The sequence below is a fragment of the Fukomys damarensis genome, unplaced genomic scaffold (genome assembly GCF_012274545.1).
Source record: "Fukomys damarensis isolate Sample0158 unplaced genomic scaffold, DMR_v1.0_HiC HiC_scaffold_11, whole genome shotgun sequence".
Taxonomy (NCBI): Eukaryota; Metazoa; Chordata; class Mammalia; order Rodentia; family Bathyergidae; genus Fukomys; species Fukomys damarensis.
Genome location: NW_022900923.1, coordinates 2,703,965 through 2,721,131, shown reverse-complemented (window position 1 = coordinate 2,721,131; position 17,167 = coordinate 2,703,965). Strand labels below are relative to the sequence as shown.

The 17,167-nt window shown below is 51.4% G+C and overlaps 2 protein-coding genes across 4 annotated transcripts in view; one reads left to right on the top strand and one right to left on the bottom strand.

The window, feature by feature from the left end:
* Positions 1-3,174: 3,174 nt before the first annotated feature.
* Positions 3,175-17,167, bottom strand: part of Bpnt1 (3'(2'), 5'-bisphosphate nucleotidase 1) — a 16,573-nt gene continuing 2,580 nt past the window's right edge. The window contains exons 2-10 of one of the 3 annotated variants that reach the window (XM_033762029.1): positions 15,583-15,707; positions 13,039-13,143; positions 12,101-12,208; positions 10,733-10,781; positions 9,898-9,989; positions 8,794-8,862; positions 5,963-6,160; positions 4,775-4,880; positions 3,175-3,582 (exon numbers count right to left, since the gene is read on the bottom strand). In XM_033762029.1, the coding sequence (XP_033617920.1) occupies positions 3,434-3,582; positions 4,775-4,880; positions 5,963-6,160; positions 8,794-8,862; positions 9,898-9,989; positions 10,733-10,781; positions 12,101-12,208; positions 13,039-13,143; positions 15,583-15,702 (996 nt within the window). In that variant the 5' untranslated portion in view covers positions 15,703-15,707 and the 3' untranslated portion in view covers positions 3,175-3,433. The remainder of the gene's footprint in view (positions 3,583-4,774; positions 4,881-5,962; positions 6,161-8,793; positions 8,863-9,897; positions 9,990-10,732; positions 10,782-12,100; positions 12,209-13,038; positions 13,144-15,582; positions 15,708-17,167) is intronic. The other 2 variants (XM_033762030.1, XM_010642493.2) reach the window with 2 other exon arrangements.
* Positions 15,701-17,167, top strand: part of Iars2 (isoleucyl-tRNA synthetase 2, mitochondrial) — a 37,368-nt gene continuing 35,901 nt past the window's right edge. Inside the window, exons 1-2 of the mRNA XM_010642675.2 lie at positions 15,701-15,754; positions 16,806-16,902. Of these exons, the coding sequence (XP_010640977.1) occupies positions 15,701-15,754; positions 16,806-16,902 (151 nt within the window). The remainder of the gene's footprint in view (positions 15,755-16,805; positions 16,903-17,167) is intronic.

Below are 17,167 nucleotides of genomic sequence, written 5' to 3'. Positions count from 1 at the left end.
TCACTATGTAGTTGAGACTGACCTGGAACTCACTATGTAGCCCAGGCTGGTCTCAACTCACAGCGATCCTCCTGCCTCAGCCTCCCAAGTGCTGGGATTACAGGTGTGCGCTGCCACGCCCGGCTTCAGTTATTACTATTATTGGTTATCAGGTTTCAATAGGTTGTTTTCAATGGGAAAATAGAAATCCAAATTGTTTCATGTATCTGTTGCTGTTAACAAACGAAAGTCAGCAGCTTCCAGCAGCAACCGTGCTGTCCCCTGTTGTGTTTGTAATGGGAATCGGGTCCACTGGCTGAGTGGCACGGCGACTCGTGGCAGCAGGCAGTGTCACTTGTGCCTTATGAAGGCCAAGGTGGCCGCATCCAGCTTGTGCCTGGGGTGGCAGTGATGGCAGCGGGGCTCAGCAGGGCCCAACGTGCTCGGTGGCATCCTCAGTGGTGGACTCTGGATGTGCTACCGGCTTCCCTGAGGATGGGGCTCCAGCCTTCTCCTCACCGACACCACTTACCAACTCCATGGGTTACGGGGAGTCACGGACCCCCACTTACCAGAGAGGCGACCATGCCATTCAACGCAGTGCACAGGCATTCCTTGTTTAGGACTGAACTGCACTGGGTGGCAGGTGACAGGTGCCACCTCCTACCTCATCAGGCACGGAGATCAATGCCTCAGGCGCAGTGGCAACTCTGCTGCAGAAATTGGTGAACTGACTACTTGGTTAAAATGGGTAGACTCCTCAGCTGGGAGGGTGAATGCTTTTTTTTCTTTTGGTACTGGCGATTGAACTCAGGACCTTGCGCTTACGAGGCAGCCAGTGATACCACAGAGCTAAATCTCTGGCCCTTTAGAGACGATTTTTTAAAATGCCCTGTGGAAACAATGTGATAGCAGGCAAGGGTCAGTTAGGACACTGCAGGGGCCGGATGCAGACCCCCAAACAGCTCACCTGGGTAAGCTGGATTTTCATGTATGAGGTTGGAGGAAATACCTTTAAAGTTATTCTTATATTGTACTATTTTTTTTTTTTTTTGGGTTTTTTTTTTTGTTTTTTTTTTTAAGACAACATCTCACTATGTAGCTCAGGCTGGCCTTGAGTGCACAGCAATCATCCTGCCTCAGCCTCCCAAGTATATGCCAGGTCTAGTTTGCACTTAGATTTTTTTATAATTAGGTTTGGCCCACTGTAGAGAAGTCCACTCCTAGAAAGAATAAATGGATTAAAGTCATGACTCTCAAATTTTTCCAATTATCAGGATCATCTTGTGGGTTTATATAATTTAAGAGCATGTGGGTAAGAATGAAGGTCTGTTTAGAAATAATAATTCCTCAGGTGTGATTTACACACCAATAATCTGTTACTTGGGAAACAGGCAGAAAAATCACAAGAACGGTCATCCTGAGAAACCGGGTGAGACACTGCCTCAGAATAAAGACAAAAGGAGCTGGGGATGCAGCTCGGTGCTCTGCACGGCAAAATACTGAAGAAATATACAACTGAGAGACATCCAGGTAGGCTTGTGGATGTGTAGATCTGGACCTGGGAAGTTCTCAGATACAGAGGCCCTGGGTGCAACCACACAAATGCATTAGCACTGCTGCCCCTGCCTCTCCTGCTGCTGCTCTTCTTGCTCCTGCTCTTCTTTTTACTTTTTAGATAGACTAGCCTCTCAGCGATTCCCCCTGCCTCAGCCTCCGGAGTGCTGGGATAACAGACGTGCACCTACACACTCAGATGCATTAGATCTTCAGGTGAGAAATAGAGCCAAGAGGAGACTCCTGGAGGGCAGTGACGTTTAAGGAGACGCAGCTAAGCAGGAAGATGTGGCAGAGTGGGGGATCGGAGACAGGATGAGTGGGTATGAGAGGGAGGGTCCTGCGGGGTCAAAGCCGTAGAGCTCTCCCTGCTGGACTCTGTTGCCCTTGAAATAATACTGTCACCCTATCCTGTGAGTCCTAGGTGTAAATGATCTCGATCATCAAGGTCCCCGGAGAATTTCTTAAAATGCAGAATAATAATTACTCTGTTTGGCCCTGTGAATCTGCGTATTTATCACAGCACTGGAGATTGAGCACAGGGCCTTCACACTGAGCTACATTCCCAGCCCCCACTCATCTAAAAAACTTTTTTTTTTTTGTTTGTGTTTTTGGTAACAGGGATCTAACTTGGGCCCTTGTACTTGTGAGGCAGGCAGTTGAACCACTGAGCTAAATCCCTGGCCCTAAAAAATATTTTGAGACAACGTCTTATTAGGTCATCCAGGCTGGGTTTGACCTGGCAATTCTCCTGCTTCAGCCTCCCACCAGAGGCTGAGATTGAAGGTATCACTGCACTGGCAATGAATCTACATTTAAAAAAAAAAAATCTTCCCAGATGATTCTTGTTTTTCTTCTTGGTACCAGGGATTGGTGCTTGTGGGGCAGGCAGTGAAACCAGAGCTAAATCCCTGGCCTCCAGATGATTCTGATACAAAGTTTTATCTGGAACTGTTTTGCCTTTTGTTTTTGTGCTACCACTGAACTTGGGGTCTTGTGCTGCTAAGCATGTGCTCTGCCAATGAATCACCCCTAGTGTGTCTGGGAACTATCAACACAAACCACTTCCTTCACCCAAAACAGAGATCAGAAGTATAAAAATGTAAGCCACTGTCCAAATGTGAAATGTTAGAATCTCTTATTACATGGAACAAAGACAGCCTCCAGCTTTCCACAGTTAAACTTTGTAATAATGCCACAGAATGAGTAAATTCTAATAATTTTCAAAGTAATAAAAAACCTGATAAATAACACAGCTAGGATTAAATAATTTATTTTGAAGAAACTTTTCCCATAAATGTCTCTTCATTAAACAGTAACAATATAAACATTCTTAACAGGAGTAGGAGCACTTTAAAAATTACTGAGAATTTAGGGTGAAATGCTGGAACTACTAAGTTCTGTGCCCTGAAGAAATCTGGTTTCCCAGACGGGAATGTTGATCACACCAGTGACCTAAAGGGTCAGCTAAAACTAAGCCTAATTTTTCTACCTAAAAAGAAATAATAACATGTTGAGTTTATAAGTTCTCCACATGTCAAGATTGGCTTGGTTTATGATTAATAAGCTAAATTCATTTTTTTGTTAAGACAGGGTCACGATTGGACCCAGGCTGGCCTTGAACTCCTGGGCCAGGTGTTCCTCCTGCCTCAGTTTCCTGAGCAGCCCCACACAACCACGCCTGGCTTTTTTAAACAGGAAAAGGAACATACAAAATTTATTACGTGCCCGAGGCATGGGAGTGTGACACTCCAATAAAGGCAATTTCTTTAATGCTATTTCTCTTCCTAAGTAACTAATACAAATTACTGATCAACGACAAATAATTCCATCCAATCAGATTTAAAATGTGCAGTTCTGAGAACCCAGTCCTCCTGGAGAGGGGATGAACTTCCTTTTAAGGGACCAGGGCCTTCTTGACAGACTCTGGGACGCGGCTCGCATAGTAGTCGTAGTTCCTCAGCGCCGCCAAGACGCCGGCGGAGTTCATGTGTTTTACGTCCTTGTAGTACCGCAGCGCGTTGCCGTGGACGTCGGTCAGCTTGCCTGCAGAGGCGGCCAAGGAAGGAGGTCAGGGCCAGGCCCGTGCTGAGCGCTCCCTCTGCACTGCTGTGCCCCAGCCTGCTCTGGTTGTTTTATTTATTTATTGTGGTTTTTTTTTGGGGGGGTTTGTACCAGGGATCGAACTCAGGACCTTGCACTTGCAAGGCAGGTTCGGTGCCGCTGAGCTGCATCCCCCGCCCGTCTGTTTCCTTGAGACAGGGTCTCTCTATAGCTCAGGCTGACCTCCTCCTCAGTGTGCTGCTGGGATCAGTGTACCCCACCACGCCTGGATCTGATGGATTTTGTTTTACAGTTTTTTGGTGCTGGGGCTGAGTCCCAGGGCCTCGTACCTGCAAGGCAAGGAAGTGCTCTGCAGTGGGGCTGCAGCTGTGCCTCTCACCAGGACTTAACAGGCACTGTTGGCAGAGAACGGATGGGAACTCATGTCTATCTGAAATGGGAAATCACCTTCATGTGTGTAAATGTGTAATGTAAGCCAGGCCTGGTGGTGCACTCCTGTAATCCCAACACTCGGAGGCTGAGGCAGAAAGATCTCTGAGTTCAAGGCCAGCCTGGACTACGTAGAGACCTCCTCTCCTCTCAAAAAAAAAACAACAAATAAATGGGCCGTGTATTTCTAACTCCTTCATTTTTAGAACTAGAAGTGAGATACTCACCAGTGTGGCTTGAAAGAGAATTAAGTGTGTATGTTTACTGTTCTAAAAATATAATTGAGGAACATCAGTGATGGTGAACATTTTTTCTGGTGCTTTGAGACAGTCTGGCTAGGTAGCACAGGCTGATCCTCCTGCCTTAGCCTCCCAAGTGCTGGGCCTACAGGCGTGTGCCACCATGCCCCGCACCAGACATTTTACTTTTCAAGGAAGAGAGACTTCAAGAGCATTAAAACTGTTAAGACAGGGGAGCCCACATGAGGCATGTAGGTGCAAATTCCTATGGTGAATGTGATCGACAGGTACGACACGTGTACTAATAAAAAACTAAAAATAAACAGAGCTGGATTAAAAAACAACTGGATTCAGACCAAAGTCCCAAAAAGGGGCAAAAGAAAAACAGATTTTCTGAACATCCCCTCACTCACCCATGAAATGCGAGCTCCAGCCTGGACACCTCTCCTCTCCCCACAGCTGGCACAGGACTAGTACTGGATGTGAGGTCTTGGCAAGATACTCACCTCCCACCGCGCGTAAGATAACTTCTGGCGCGCAAGTGTCCCACTTCTTACATCCGGGGCTTGCGAACACGTAGGCAGAGGCCTTGCCTTCGATCAGCTGAATGATCTGGAAGGTCAGAAGTGAGAACTGTCCCTGCCTGCAACAGGGCAGGCGACAGATGCCAGAGGAGGTTGTTTCTGTGTCCACTTGTCCCACCCACTGCCCTGCCCCACCCCACTCATGCTGAAGCCTCTGCCAGGGTTACGAGAAATAAGTAAAAGGGCCTGCCTCGCAAGTGCAAGGTCCTGAGTTCGATCCCCGGTACCGGGGAAAAATAAGTGGGGGGATAATAAGCTCCATGCATCTGAAGGGGGAGGGACTGGCCAAGTAGAGCTACCAGGAGGAAACCCGCAGTCTCCAGATGGCATGTCAGATGAAATAAAGCTTTCTTTATATTCATTTTGTTTTTTCTTACTACAAAAGCAATTTACGATGGAACAAAATTGTTTACATTTCTAAAATATTGGCTGTTACGAAGTAAAGCAGAGCCGCACAGTGTGGCGATGCCTGCACATCTTAATCCTCACAGGAGTGCGGTGCTGACCCGCTCCTAATGCTCGGATCATCCCTGCTGCTGCTCCTATTACCACAGTGCCAACTTTTGTTTTGTTTTATTTGCTTCTGAGACAGGGTCTGAGACCATACGTAGCCCAGTCTGGCCTTGGACTCTAAGAGATCCCCCTGCCTCAGCCTCCCAAGCCCTGGGATCCCAGGTGTGTGTCACCACGCCCGGCCTAGGCTGGGGTGTTCGGGATCTGGGGCAGGGAGAAGTGCTGGAATGTGTGCCCCAGGACCGGCCTCCTGGGAAGCCACGTGGCTGTGTGCCAGCGATGCTGTCCAGCTGCGTGGACAACAGAAGGGGGAGCACTGGGGTCCACGGGCAGAGCCATGGGGACAGGGTGCAGAAGAAGAGGGACTGCTGGAGGAGATGGGGCCATGGCGGTGTTGCTACCAGGTGGGGCAGGAGGACAGCAACCTGGGACAGCATCATGGTGCGGCCAGGACAGTGGGCTGAGAGCAGGCAGGAGCAGAAGCGCCCGCTGCACTGCGCCCTGGGCCAGGCCGGGAGAGGATGGGGGCCTGCAGCACAGGGCTCTCAGGGCCCAGGGTCCCGGCTGAGACCTGAGCATCTCTCGGCGCTGCCCCACCTTGTTCCCCGCGCCACCCACGCGCAGCACAGCGTCAGGCTCCATGGCGCTCACGCAGTCCGACACCAGCTTGCTGCCGTGCGAGCGCGTGGTGGTGACGATGTGCTTCCCGGCCGGGGCCTCCTGCAGCTGGAACCCGAAGGCGCCCAGGCCCAGGACACCCCAGATCGTCCGCCCCAGCTCGGCATCGGGTCCTGCCTGGTGACGGGAGAGAGGACAGAGCTGTCACCACGACAAGGGAGGCATCGGCAAACTCTACTCAGTGACGCTCGGGACACGGCACACTTGGAAATTAAGAACAGGACAGTGTTATAAATACCAGAACCACATCACTGGCAGAGAACCAAAGGACTCCTCCCAGCAGAATAAGGTGATTATTCTTTCTCTTTTTGAGCCAGGGTCTCATTCTGCAGCCCAGACTGGCTTCAAACTCACAATCCTCCTGCCTCAGCCTCCTGAGTGCTGGCACCACAGGTGTGTGCTACACCCGGCAGGTGTTTATTCCCACTGTTGTTTTACTTGATAGTTTCAGAGATGCTGAAGGAACTTCTGCTCATTCCCCAGAGTCCTTGGGAAAGGAAGCTTCACATATTGATTGCTGTTTCTTTCTCAGCCAATGATCTGCTTGTTACATTGAAAATAGCCATTTTCAAAAGGTACGGAAGCCCTCGGGAACCAAAATGCATGCTGATGTCTGCTTTCCTGATGTGTGGGCCGCTGTTACTGCGGTGACAGGGACAGGGTGAAAGATAAGCTGCACTGGACCCCTGCAATCTCAGACTCTGTTTCCCTCTGCAGAGCTCAGGGAATTCAGCTGCATTGTCACAATTGTGCACTTTCTAGAGAAGCCACCGCCTGCACATCAGGGACAGGGGAAGCGAGGCAGAAACTAACGAGTCACAGACCATTAAAGTGATGTTAATAATGCTGTAGGCAGGTTTCACAGACCTGGACACCAAGCAGGACTGGCCACCACTCCCAGTGCTTTATCTCAGTCTCCCTCAAGGCAACCCCACGCAGCAGATGTTATAATCCTTGTTTTAAAGATGAGAAAGTGAGATTTGGCATCACTGAATAACCTGACTGAGGATTCTAGGAAGTCCACAGCCAAACCCAGCTCATCCTTATTCAAAACAGTTTTTCTTTCTTTTCTTTTTTTTTTGGTACCAGGGATCAAACTAAGGTCCTTGTGCTTACAAGGCAGGCAGTGGCACCACTGAGCTAAATCCCTGGCCCTGAATTTTTCTTTGTTGAGACAGGTCTCCCATGCTGCCCAGGCTGAGATCAGATGATCCTCCTGTTTCAGCCTCCTAAATAGCTGGGAGGACAGGCATGTTCCCCTGTGCCTGGTAAGACATTCATTTTTTCTTTTTTGTAGTACTAGGGGATGAACCCAAGACTTTTGGCTTGAACATGAGATCCTGTCTCAGCCTCCCAGGGCTGGGGTTTCAGCGCAGCACCATGCCTGGCAGGATGGTACCCATCCCTGAGCCAGCAGGCCTGGGTCACCATCCTGTTTGTCGTCCTCAGGCTGCACCCGGGTGCAGTTAGTGTGTGCTGAGTTCAGGTTGCAGTTGGGTCCCCAGGCACAGACCCGGAAGCTGAGCTGGGAGCCTGGTGTCCAGCAAGCGCCCCTCCCTCCCGAGTCTGGGCCACAGGACAGGCTGCAACCAAAGAGCACAGATGGCAATCACTGAGCCTAAGCTCAGGCCCCCCAGACACCAGCACCCCGCTGTGCTGGTGAGAGGAGAGCACTGCGGACAGTGGCATGAGTGTCCTGGTCCCCGGAAGTCACACTGCTTCTGTTCAGGGACAGGCAGTGCCTGGACCCAGGGTCCTAGTGCCCCGTGAGGCATCTGGGACCCACACTGTGGCCTCAGTCCCGGGACCTCATTCTTTCCAAGGTTCTGTGTTCATTTTCACTTCTTGTTGCTTTTGTTTTAGTTTTATTGAGACAGGGTCTTACTGTGTAGCCTAGGCAGGCCTGGAGCTCATGATCCTCCTGCCTCAGCCTCCTGAGTACAGGGATTACAGACTGATTTTCTGAGGCAATAAATGATCACACTGCATCTCATGGCTGGATTAATTAAGGTTCATCGTGGCAGCAAGACATGGTGGCACACCTGTGTGATCCTGGCAATCAGGAGGCTGATGCAGAAGAAGCTGGAGCTTGAGCCAGCCAGGGCAACTTAGCAAGACTGCCTCAAAAAAGAAAATAAAAGATTAGTCAGGATAGGGGCGCACGCCTGTAATCACAGCATCCTGGGAGGCTGAGGCAAGCAGATCACAGGTTTGAGCCCACTCTGGGCGGATGAGCAAGACCCTGTCTCAAAAGGGAGGTGCTGGGGATGGAGGCCGGTGTGTGGGGCCTGGGCTCCACCCCCATCAGGACTCACGACTGCTGGGACACAGCTGAGATGGGAGGGCGCCTGTGTGCCCCACTGCTTCCTTCTGGTGTCCCCGGCTTTGGGGCTGTCGTGTGGCTCAGGAGAGCCACCCGGAGCCACGGTGAGCTCTGGCCCTGACTGCGCCGCAGCTGTCACCGCTCGGGGTGACCCAAGCTCTGCCTGAAGGGGACAGTGGGGCCCTCAGGGCCACGGCGAGGATGAAAGCAACAATGCACATGGACGGAGCCTGGCCACATGCGGGAGCCCCTGGGCCCGACTCACGGCAGCGCGGCGTCCAAAGCCGAGGCCGCAGCAGGAGAAAAGGAAAGAGGACAGAGCGCATCCGGAGGGGACGTGTGCGGGACAGGCAGAGGACAACAGCAGCACAGGGGCGCCAGGCACCCGGCCCTCTCCTCCCTGTGGGCGCCAGGCCCTGGCTCTCACCTCTGCTCCCTTGCTGTGCTCCCTGAACACCTGCTTTGCACCGTTCTGTGGAGAATGAATACAATTTCCCTAATCTCCAAAAGAAGGGAGAAAATTAGTAACAAGTCTCGGCCCTTAGCTCGCTACTGCTGATGAAAAGTCCCATGCTTTACTCAGAGTTTTCCAGAGCCGAATCAGAAGTAACAGTGGGGTCACACTATAAAGTGCACACGAGAACTCCGCACATGCACGAGCAAACACTGCGAGTACTGTGGTCACCCAAGCAATCCGGCAGGACGGGCGCTCCTGACAACGCATTTCTCTTTTGCTACGTTGTTAGGAAGACATGATTACACCAAAGTTGCTAATGATATATAAACAGCAGGAAAAACAAGTTCATATCAAAAGTAAAGAGTAACCCTGCTCTTACATCCAAACGCAGAGATACTGACCTCGGCACTACTCTGCTTCTCTGCAGGTCGACCCAGGTCACGTTAACATGGCAAGTGCAAGTACTGTAAGTATTTCACCTCAGTTTCCTTTAAATTCCTTAACTGTACTGTCTTCCTTGGAAATTGCCCAAGTCTCCTGCTTCTACTGGTGGTGGGCCTCAGCGATGATGAGCTCCGAGCTCTTCCCTGAGCCACACCCTCCAGGCCGAAGTCCGGAAATTGCTCTGGCTGGGCTTGAACGTACGTACACCCTCCAGCCTCAGCCTCCCGAAGGGCTGGGATCGAGCGTGAGAGTCTGGGCTCTAAGCAGGCAGTGTCTTTGAAGCCCAACAGAGAGTCAAAGCAGATTAGGAGAAACAGAAGAGAAGAGTGCAGGAGCAGGCTTAGTTGCTATGGAAACTGCCTGTGGTTTTTGCCCTGTGCGGCTTTACCTGGGAGCCGCGTGACTGGCGTCTCCTTTGGACAGAAATGGTTCATTTCTTCAGTCTGCTTCAAGAACCACCTGTACATCAGTTGCCCTGATGACCACGCTAGTCAAGAACCACAGGAGTAATCCCCAAACTATGTACATGAAACATACGACGCCCAGCACGTGTCCGTGCGCACACACAGCGGGTACGAACGCCTGGGAAGGGCCTGGAGACCCACCAAGCACGGACGTGACGGGCCATACCTGGTAGTTGTAGTAGGGCTGGTTGATGACGCCCGCTATGGCCTCCCCCTCGTAGGCGACGCCGATGAGGACGGTCACGTTGTCGAGGAGACCTGCAGAGGAGAAAGGCCACGTCTGCCACGTCTGCCACGTCCGGAGCTTTCTCGGGCGAGGACTCAGCGGCAGCTCAACAACCACGTCGGGGTTTTTCTGAGACGAGGAGTGAGGTGAATCCGTGTGCTGAGTGCACGTTTCTCTGTTTCCTTCTATCGCTGTCTCCATCTCTTTGTGTCTCCCTTTGTTTCTTCCTCCCACCCCTCCTCTGGTACTGGGAAGCGTTTGCACTGAGCTACACTCCCGATCCTTTTTGTTCTTTATTTCCAGACGGGTCTTACTAAACCGCTATTCACCCAGTCAGTGGTTCATCCATGGTGAGGCCCTCCTATGGTGAAATATACAGACTCTGAGAGCTGGCCAGAGACACAAACAGTGTCAGCAAGCATTCTCATGCTGTTAATATCCATTAAAGCCGCCTGGAGCTTCCCTGTTTGCCAGTGGTTGGGCTTTTTGTTTGCCTGTTTGGTTTTAAGATATGGTCTCGCTATGTAGCCCAGGCTGGCCTCAAACGCTCTGGGACCCTCATGCCTCAGCCTTCTGAGTGCTGGGACTGCAGGTATGAGCCCCCACATCCAGCTTCCCTGTCTCAATAATCATGAATGTAAGATAACCACTGCCAAGGTGAGGAAGAGGTGTGAGCACGATGCTGTTTTCCAATAAACACACAAACTATCCAATGTTACAAGCAAGTGTCCCAGCCTGGCCTCACTACTGGGAAACAGGAATACAAAAGAGATACCTTCAGTGTACTCCTTGGTGCCGTCCAGAGGGTCAACCCAGACCACAAGCTAAAAAACAAAAATGTAACAAGGAAATCAAGTGTACACCTGTACAAAATTCCAAACACAGGTAGTAAATAGACGTAGTCCAGTTCTGGACACAGTATCGGAACAGCTTGCAAAGTGGAACCATGTGTGCTTACGGGTGACCTCCTCCAGGACACAGTTCCAATAAGCAACAAAAAACAAACGGCTCATGAAACTGACAACAGTTTAAGAGCGAAGTTCCTGCTGCCCCGGGTGTTCAGGGTTACGCGGGACAGGCCACCCTTAATTCCTGGAATCACAGCCTGCTGGGAACCTGTTTGCTGAGTGCACGCTTCTTTCCATCTCTCCATTTATTTTTCTGGTACTGGGAAGCCCTTGCACTGAGCTACCTCCCCAGTCCTTTTTATCCTTTATTTTAAGACAGAGTCTTACTAAATCATCAAATTACACAGGCTACACTGGAACTTAGAACCCTCCTGCCTCAGCCTCCCAGGGTGCTCGGATTACAAGCGTGCACCAACCATCCCAGGCGAGAGCACACTTATGGTGGATACCAGCACGTCCCCTTTCCTTTGTATCCTGCACACCACAGAGCAAAGCACCTTACTCGTAGTATCACATTCAAATGTGTTAAATGATTTAAAGATAGAAAACTATAGAGGAATGGTTAAATCTGAAGCCACAGACTAACTTACGTTAAGCAACTATAGTAGGTGAGACGACTGGCCTGCTGAAAACATCAGATGGTAACCTGATCTTTCGTCTCCTTCTGGACCCAATTACCATTGAAACAAGTTTTTTTTGTGGTAACTGGGGTTGAATCCAGGCCCCCGCATGTGGTAGGCAAACCCTACACTGGCTTTTGTTTCTTTATCGTGAGACAGCATCTTACTAAGTTGGCCAGGGTGGCCTCACACATGTGATCTACCTGCTTCAGCCTCATGAGTGGCTGGAATTATCATGATCAACTCAATGAGATATTTTGCCACCAAATCTACTACTAAAAAAAGTATGATTTTTTTTTTCTCACAAGTATTTTTAATAATGATTTCAGGGTGGAAAGAAAGAAAACCTACAAGATGAGAAGCTGGATTCCAAGTCAACATGTTGGATGTCCCATGTGGCTAAAGGTTTTCAAGTTCTTGGTCAGGTGTGGTAGTGCACACCTATAATCCCAGCACTCAGGAGGCTGAGGCAGGAGGATCACTGCGAGTCTGGGCTATACAGTGAATACAAGGCCAGCCTGAAAGACACAGCAAGATCCAGTCTCAAAGGCACAACTACCGACTTCCCTCTGCCCTACAGGAATGAGGAGTGTGGAGCTCGCCTCGGGGCCTTACGTCCTCCTCTTTAATGGCCAGGTACTGCGCTGGGCACGGCTTCTGCAGGATCTCCTCCCACTGGTCATCTTCGATGAGCTCCTGGTCCACGCCCCCCAGGGGCAGGTCCTGCGCAGGAGACAGGATAACGTGATAGTCATCAGCTGTTGGGGTCCAGAGGCTACAGCGGCCCCCTCTGCTAGTCCTTCCCTTTACCGCTCACGGTCACATCCTCCAAAGCAAACCTAACGAGACCACCAGGGCCACTGGGAGATGCCTGAGATCGGCTAAATGGTCCCAACATCAGCATCCTGAGCCGGATTGGGAGAGGAAAGACTCGAACATAACTACTCTCAATTAGAAGAGATACTTAAGAGCCGGCTCTCGAGGCGCACACCTGTAATCCCAGCACTCAGGAGGCTGAGGCAGGAGGATCATGGTAGTTTGAGGCTAGCCTGGGTTACACAGTGAGACTCTGTCTCAAAACACCAACCTTCCCCCAACACCCTACAAAACAGAAGAGACATCTATTCTTTTACATCTACAGTGCAGCAGTCTTTGGGTACACATGCAGGCGACCCCACTTTATTCACTTATTTTGAGCCCACGTTTAAAAGCTGACAAAGCCCACTCTACTCCAAAGTTCGAGCACTCTGCAGTTTTTCTTACTTTACTCCCTGGTGCTGGGTACTGAACCCAGTGCCTCACGCTTGCTTGGCGGTCGCTCTGCCACTGAGCCACACCCCTGGCCCCAGACTCAGCCCCCGCTCCATGGCGGGGACACCAAACCCTCCCCACTGAGCTGCATCGCCCGGCACTGTGACTGTCAGTGTCCTTCGGAGGAAGCCACCCAGAGGTCAGGCCCAGAAAGGGACCAGAACAGCTCGAAAGGAAGTGCTTGCCCCACACTGGGCCTGGAGCTGGGAAATGACCAGGCCACACCCGCAGCCTCGCCTCACCTCCTCCCCTATGATGGTCAGCCTGGGGAACTTCCGCGCCAGGGAAGAGCAGATGCTCATCTGCACCAGCCGGTCGGCTTTGGTCTGCAGGTCTGTGGCGCAGGTCTGCGGCAAAGGGAGGAAACTTGGCTGGGACCGGGAGAAATCACTCCCAGGGTTCTCGAGGGTGTCCAGCGATTCGCCTCCCACCAGAACTCAGTACGGATACAGTCCTGGCTGCATGGCTCCTGCTTTCTCATCGGGGCAGTGTGGCTACTGTGGGGAAGGTTTTCTGATCATTTTTATGTGGTGTGGGGAGGAGACCCACGGCCAGGCCCACCAGCCACACACTCCTTATGACTTCATGTTTTCCTCCTGGTTGAAAAGTGTTACTCCTAAGATCGCTCAAATGGGAAAGGGGAGCCGGGCATGGTGGTGCACACCTGTAATCCCAGCAAGTGGGAGGCTGAGGCAGGAGGATCACTGTGAGTTCGAGACCAGCCTGGGCTACATAGTGAGTTCCAGGTCAGTCTGAACTACATAGTGAGGCCCTGTCTCAAAAAACCAAACAAAGAAAAAAACAAAACAAAACAGAAAAGGTGAAAGGGGACCAGAAGACAGAGGTGGGAGGGGAGGAGAAAGAGGGAAGAAAAAGAACCTAGACACGTTAGCTGCAGGCACCAGCGCCCCATGAAGCAAGGGAGCATCTCTTCTGCAAATACAAATAAAAAGTTAAAATTAAAAAAAGGGCGGACTGGGGATTTAGCTCAGTGCTTCTGCTGCCTGCCTCGCAAGGGCAAGGACCCGACTTTGATCCCCGGTACCCCAAAAAAATGGGTTAAAGGGAAGAAATTCGTGATTTTTCAGCTTTTATGTCTATTGCTACCTGTCTGCATGGCTAACGACGCATTCCCTGGGGAGCTGGTGCACGTCCCCTTCCCTCTTCGTCCCCTCCCTCCACCCTCAGTCCTTTCCACTGAAGAAAGATCGGTCTCCCTGCTTCCTCTTACCTTTCATTTTGCTCTTTACTTATATTTGGGTTTCCCGTGTAGGAGAAGCCGTGCAATACTGAAGCCTGGGGGTCTGATTTACTTTACGTAGCGTTATGGTGTCAAGGTGCGTCCGATTCCCTGCATGTCCTTCCAGTCTGTCCTTTATGGCACAGCGGTACACCGTGGTGCGGAAATACCGCATTTCCTTTATCTGTCTGTCTGTCCGCGGACTTGCAGGCCGCTTGCAAGATTCAGCTATTATGAATTTGGCTGCTACAAACATGGTTACACTGTACATGGGTCACTGTCACATGGGCTTTAACTCTTCTGGGGCGGCACCGAGAAGGGGTATAACCGGTTCAAGTGGAATTTCTGTTTAGTTTTTTGAGGAGTCTACATATAAGAAATTTATTATTTCTTTTCACCTTTAAAAAGAAATATTTTATCCCATTCCCTCCCTCAAGCCAACTCTTCCCTGTGTACAAAAGCTTTTGTTTCCATGTTTTCCTTCTATTTTCACTCTTTTCTTGTCCCTTCTCGTTATGATTTTTTAAAAGAAAGGTTAAATACTACATTGAAGTTTTGAAAGTGTGCATTTATACATCTATAAAACTTCCCTCATTAACCCTAATCACCTAAGAGATTTTCACGACAACTCACTGGCCTGGGGAGGACTTCCTGCTTCTGCAGTCTGAGGAACACAGGGGGCGCAGGGGTGCTACCACGTGGCCCAGCCCGGTCACTCTGTGGAGCAGTGGGCAGCTGCAGTCCACACCGCGGTCTCCTCCTTAGGTTACCTTCCCGGGGCTGTGCAGGACTGGTTCGGCAGGGTTACAGATATCTCATCTTAGACGAGAATTTTCCTGGGATCTCAAGCTGAGATGGACATGCAGCTTCCTGCCACTCTGAAGTCTGCCTGTTATCGCATCTCAATGGGAAGAATTACTTTGCTGAAATGGAAACCGACAAAGGGGTTTCATGCCCTACAGGAATGGCCAGGTGCAGCGGTGCCTATGATTCCCACACTCAGGAGGCTGAAGCAGGAGGATACAGAGTTCAAGCTTAGCCGGGCAACTCAGACCCCGCTTCATAAATATCTGCTGAACGAAACTACTGAGTAGATTTGTTGATTTTCAAGATGAATTACACATCAATCACATTTGGAGACTTCTGCTATAGAGAAAAGAAATAAAGACAAACAGCCACTTAGCCACCTATCTGAGGAAAGCTACCTCACCTCTTTTCTCCTCTAAGATAAATTCCTGCTCTTTCTGCCAAGATGAGTCACAACCAGCCCTCGGGAATGAACTGAGTTTGTAAGTGAAGGGCCGCTGTACAACCACCACTGAAAACGTACCCCTAACAGGCGGTTACTTTTGTGTCCTCCCCACTGCCCGCTGTGGGGCAGCAGTTCATTTACTTGTAAGCCCTTATGAAGTTAACGATCACATACAGATGACCAGGCGGGGCCAAAGATCACTCCCAAAGCCATCGGGGTCCGTGGGTCACCCGGACCGCCCACGGCCGTCCTGGGGTGCACCAGAGCAGGGAACCCGTCAAGGGGCTGCAGTACCTTCTCCACGATGCCCAGGTCTCCCTCGGCGATCACGCGTCTGACGATCACACCGGCCTTCTGCGCGATGGAGTAGGCCGAGGCCACCAGGCGCATGAGCACGGAGGGCCCGGACGCCATGGCCCCTGCGGAGGAGGAGGAGGAGGTGACCCCAGGGCCCCTGCTGTGCCGGGTCTGCTAACCATGCACCACCGCGCTCCAGCAGTCCTGCAGCGCTGCTCCCCGGGTCACCTCAAAGCACAGGGGAACCGGCCAGGCGCTCCGCGGTGAGAAAGCTGTGTGTGGAGTGTGCAACCTGCGAACCTTGGAAACGGCGTCGGGCTAAACTACACCCGCCTCAGGGGCCAGTGTTTTGGACGCGGTGGTGAAAAGACGGTAACCCAGCCTCTGTAATGTAAAACTGATCAGGGCCAGGCAGGCACGGTGCACACTTGTAATCCAAGCACTCAGGAGCCTGAGGCAGGAGGGTAGCATGTCCGAGCTCAGCCTCCTGGGCAACTCAGTGACACTGGATCTGAAAATTTAAAAAAAAAAGAAAAAAAAAGTGCCGAGGATGCCGCTTGATGGTCATGCTTGCCTAACATGTGAGGTCCTGGGTTCAATACCAGCTCTGAGAAAAACAGGTATGGGTAATGCAGGGACTGACGCCCATGGGTGATCAGCAAGGAGCAGGGGCCATGGCGAGGTCCTGCCCTGGGCCGGCTCTGCACCCTGGTGACTGCAGCTGTCTCCTAAAACCCAGCGCACAGCACTGCCCAGGGCCTGCACAGAGCTCGTGGGTCCTGTGTGCCCATCTCAGCAGTGGACAAGCAGCAAAAGCAAGGCGATGGACTCAGGCCCTTGTGCCTGCGAGGCAGGCATCTGAACCACTGAACTAAATCCCCGGCCCTTTCTTAAATACTTTTTAAGCACACAGATTCCTTGGCTCTCGGCATAAGGAAATGAACCTAACCATGTGATCAAAGCACAGAATCTGCAGAAGTACCCATTGGCCTTTCAGATCCTGTCAGGCCATGTCGCAAATGGGAATCACTTCCTGTGGCCAAAGGGGGGTTGAGCCAGGCTGTAACCGGCCACAGGCTAAGGCAGACCATGCCAGGGCCTCCCTCTGGGCCTCTGTCAGAACAGTGCGGTGTGAAGGCCCTGACCCCTGAGGTGCTGGCTGCGCTCACACCCCGGCCCAGCACACGGCAGGCAAAGCCGCTGGATTCTCTGGCTTCCAGGTGGAGCGGTGCGGCGCTGTGGACCAGAAGAGGATGGCGTCCGAGAACCGGCCAGGCTCGTCCCTGCCCAACAAGAGATGGAGCGTGCGTGTGCGTCGTGAGCATCAGACAACCCGGCCAAGCTCCACTCACACACACACACGCGGTTCTTATTTCTGCTCCCAGAGGGGCACAGGCCGGCGGGGTCACAGTTCCCACAGCTGTGCAAGGACCCTCGACTTCAGGGTCACTACACCCTGAGTCTCAGCATAGGTCCCTTTCCACACCCTCTGGGCTTAAGGCTTAAAGCAAATATGAGAGAGGTTGCATGCTTCTTAAGGCAGCCAACTAATCCTTATCCACTGAAAAAACTTTTTTTTTTT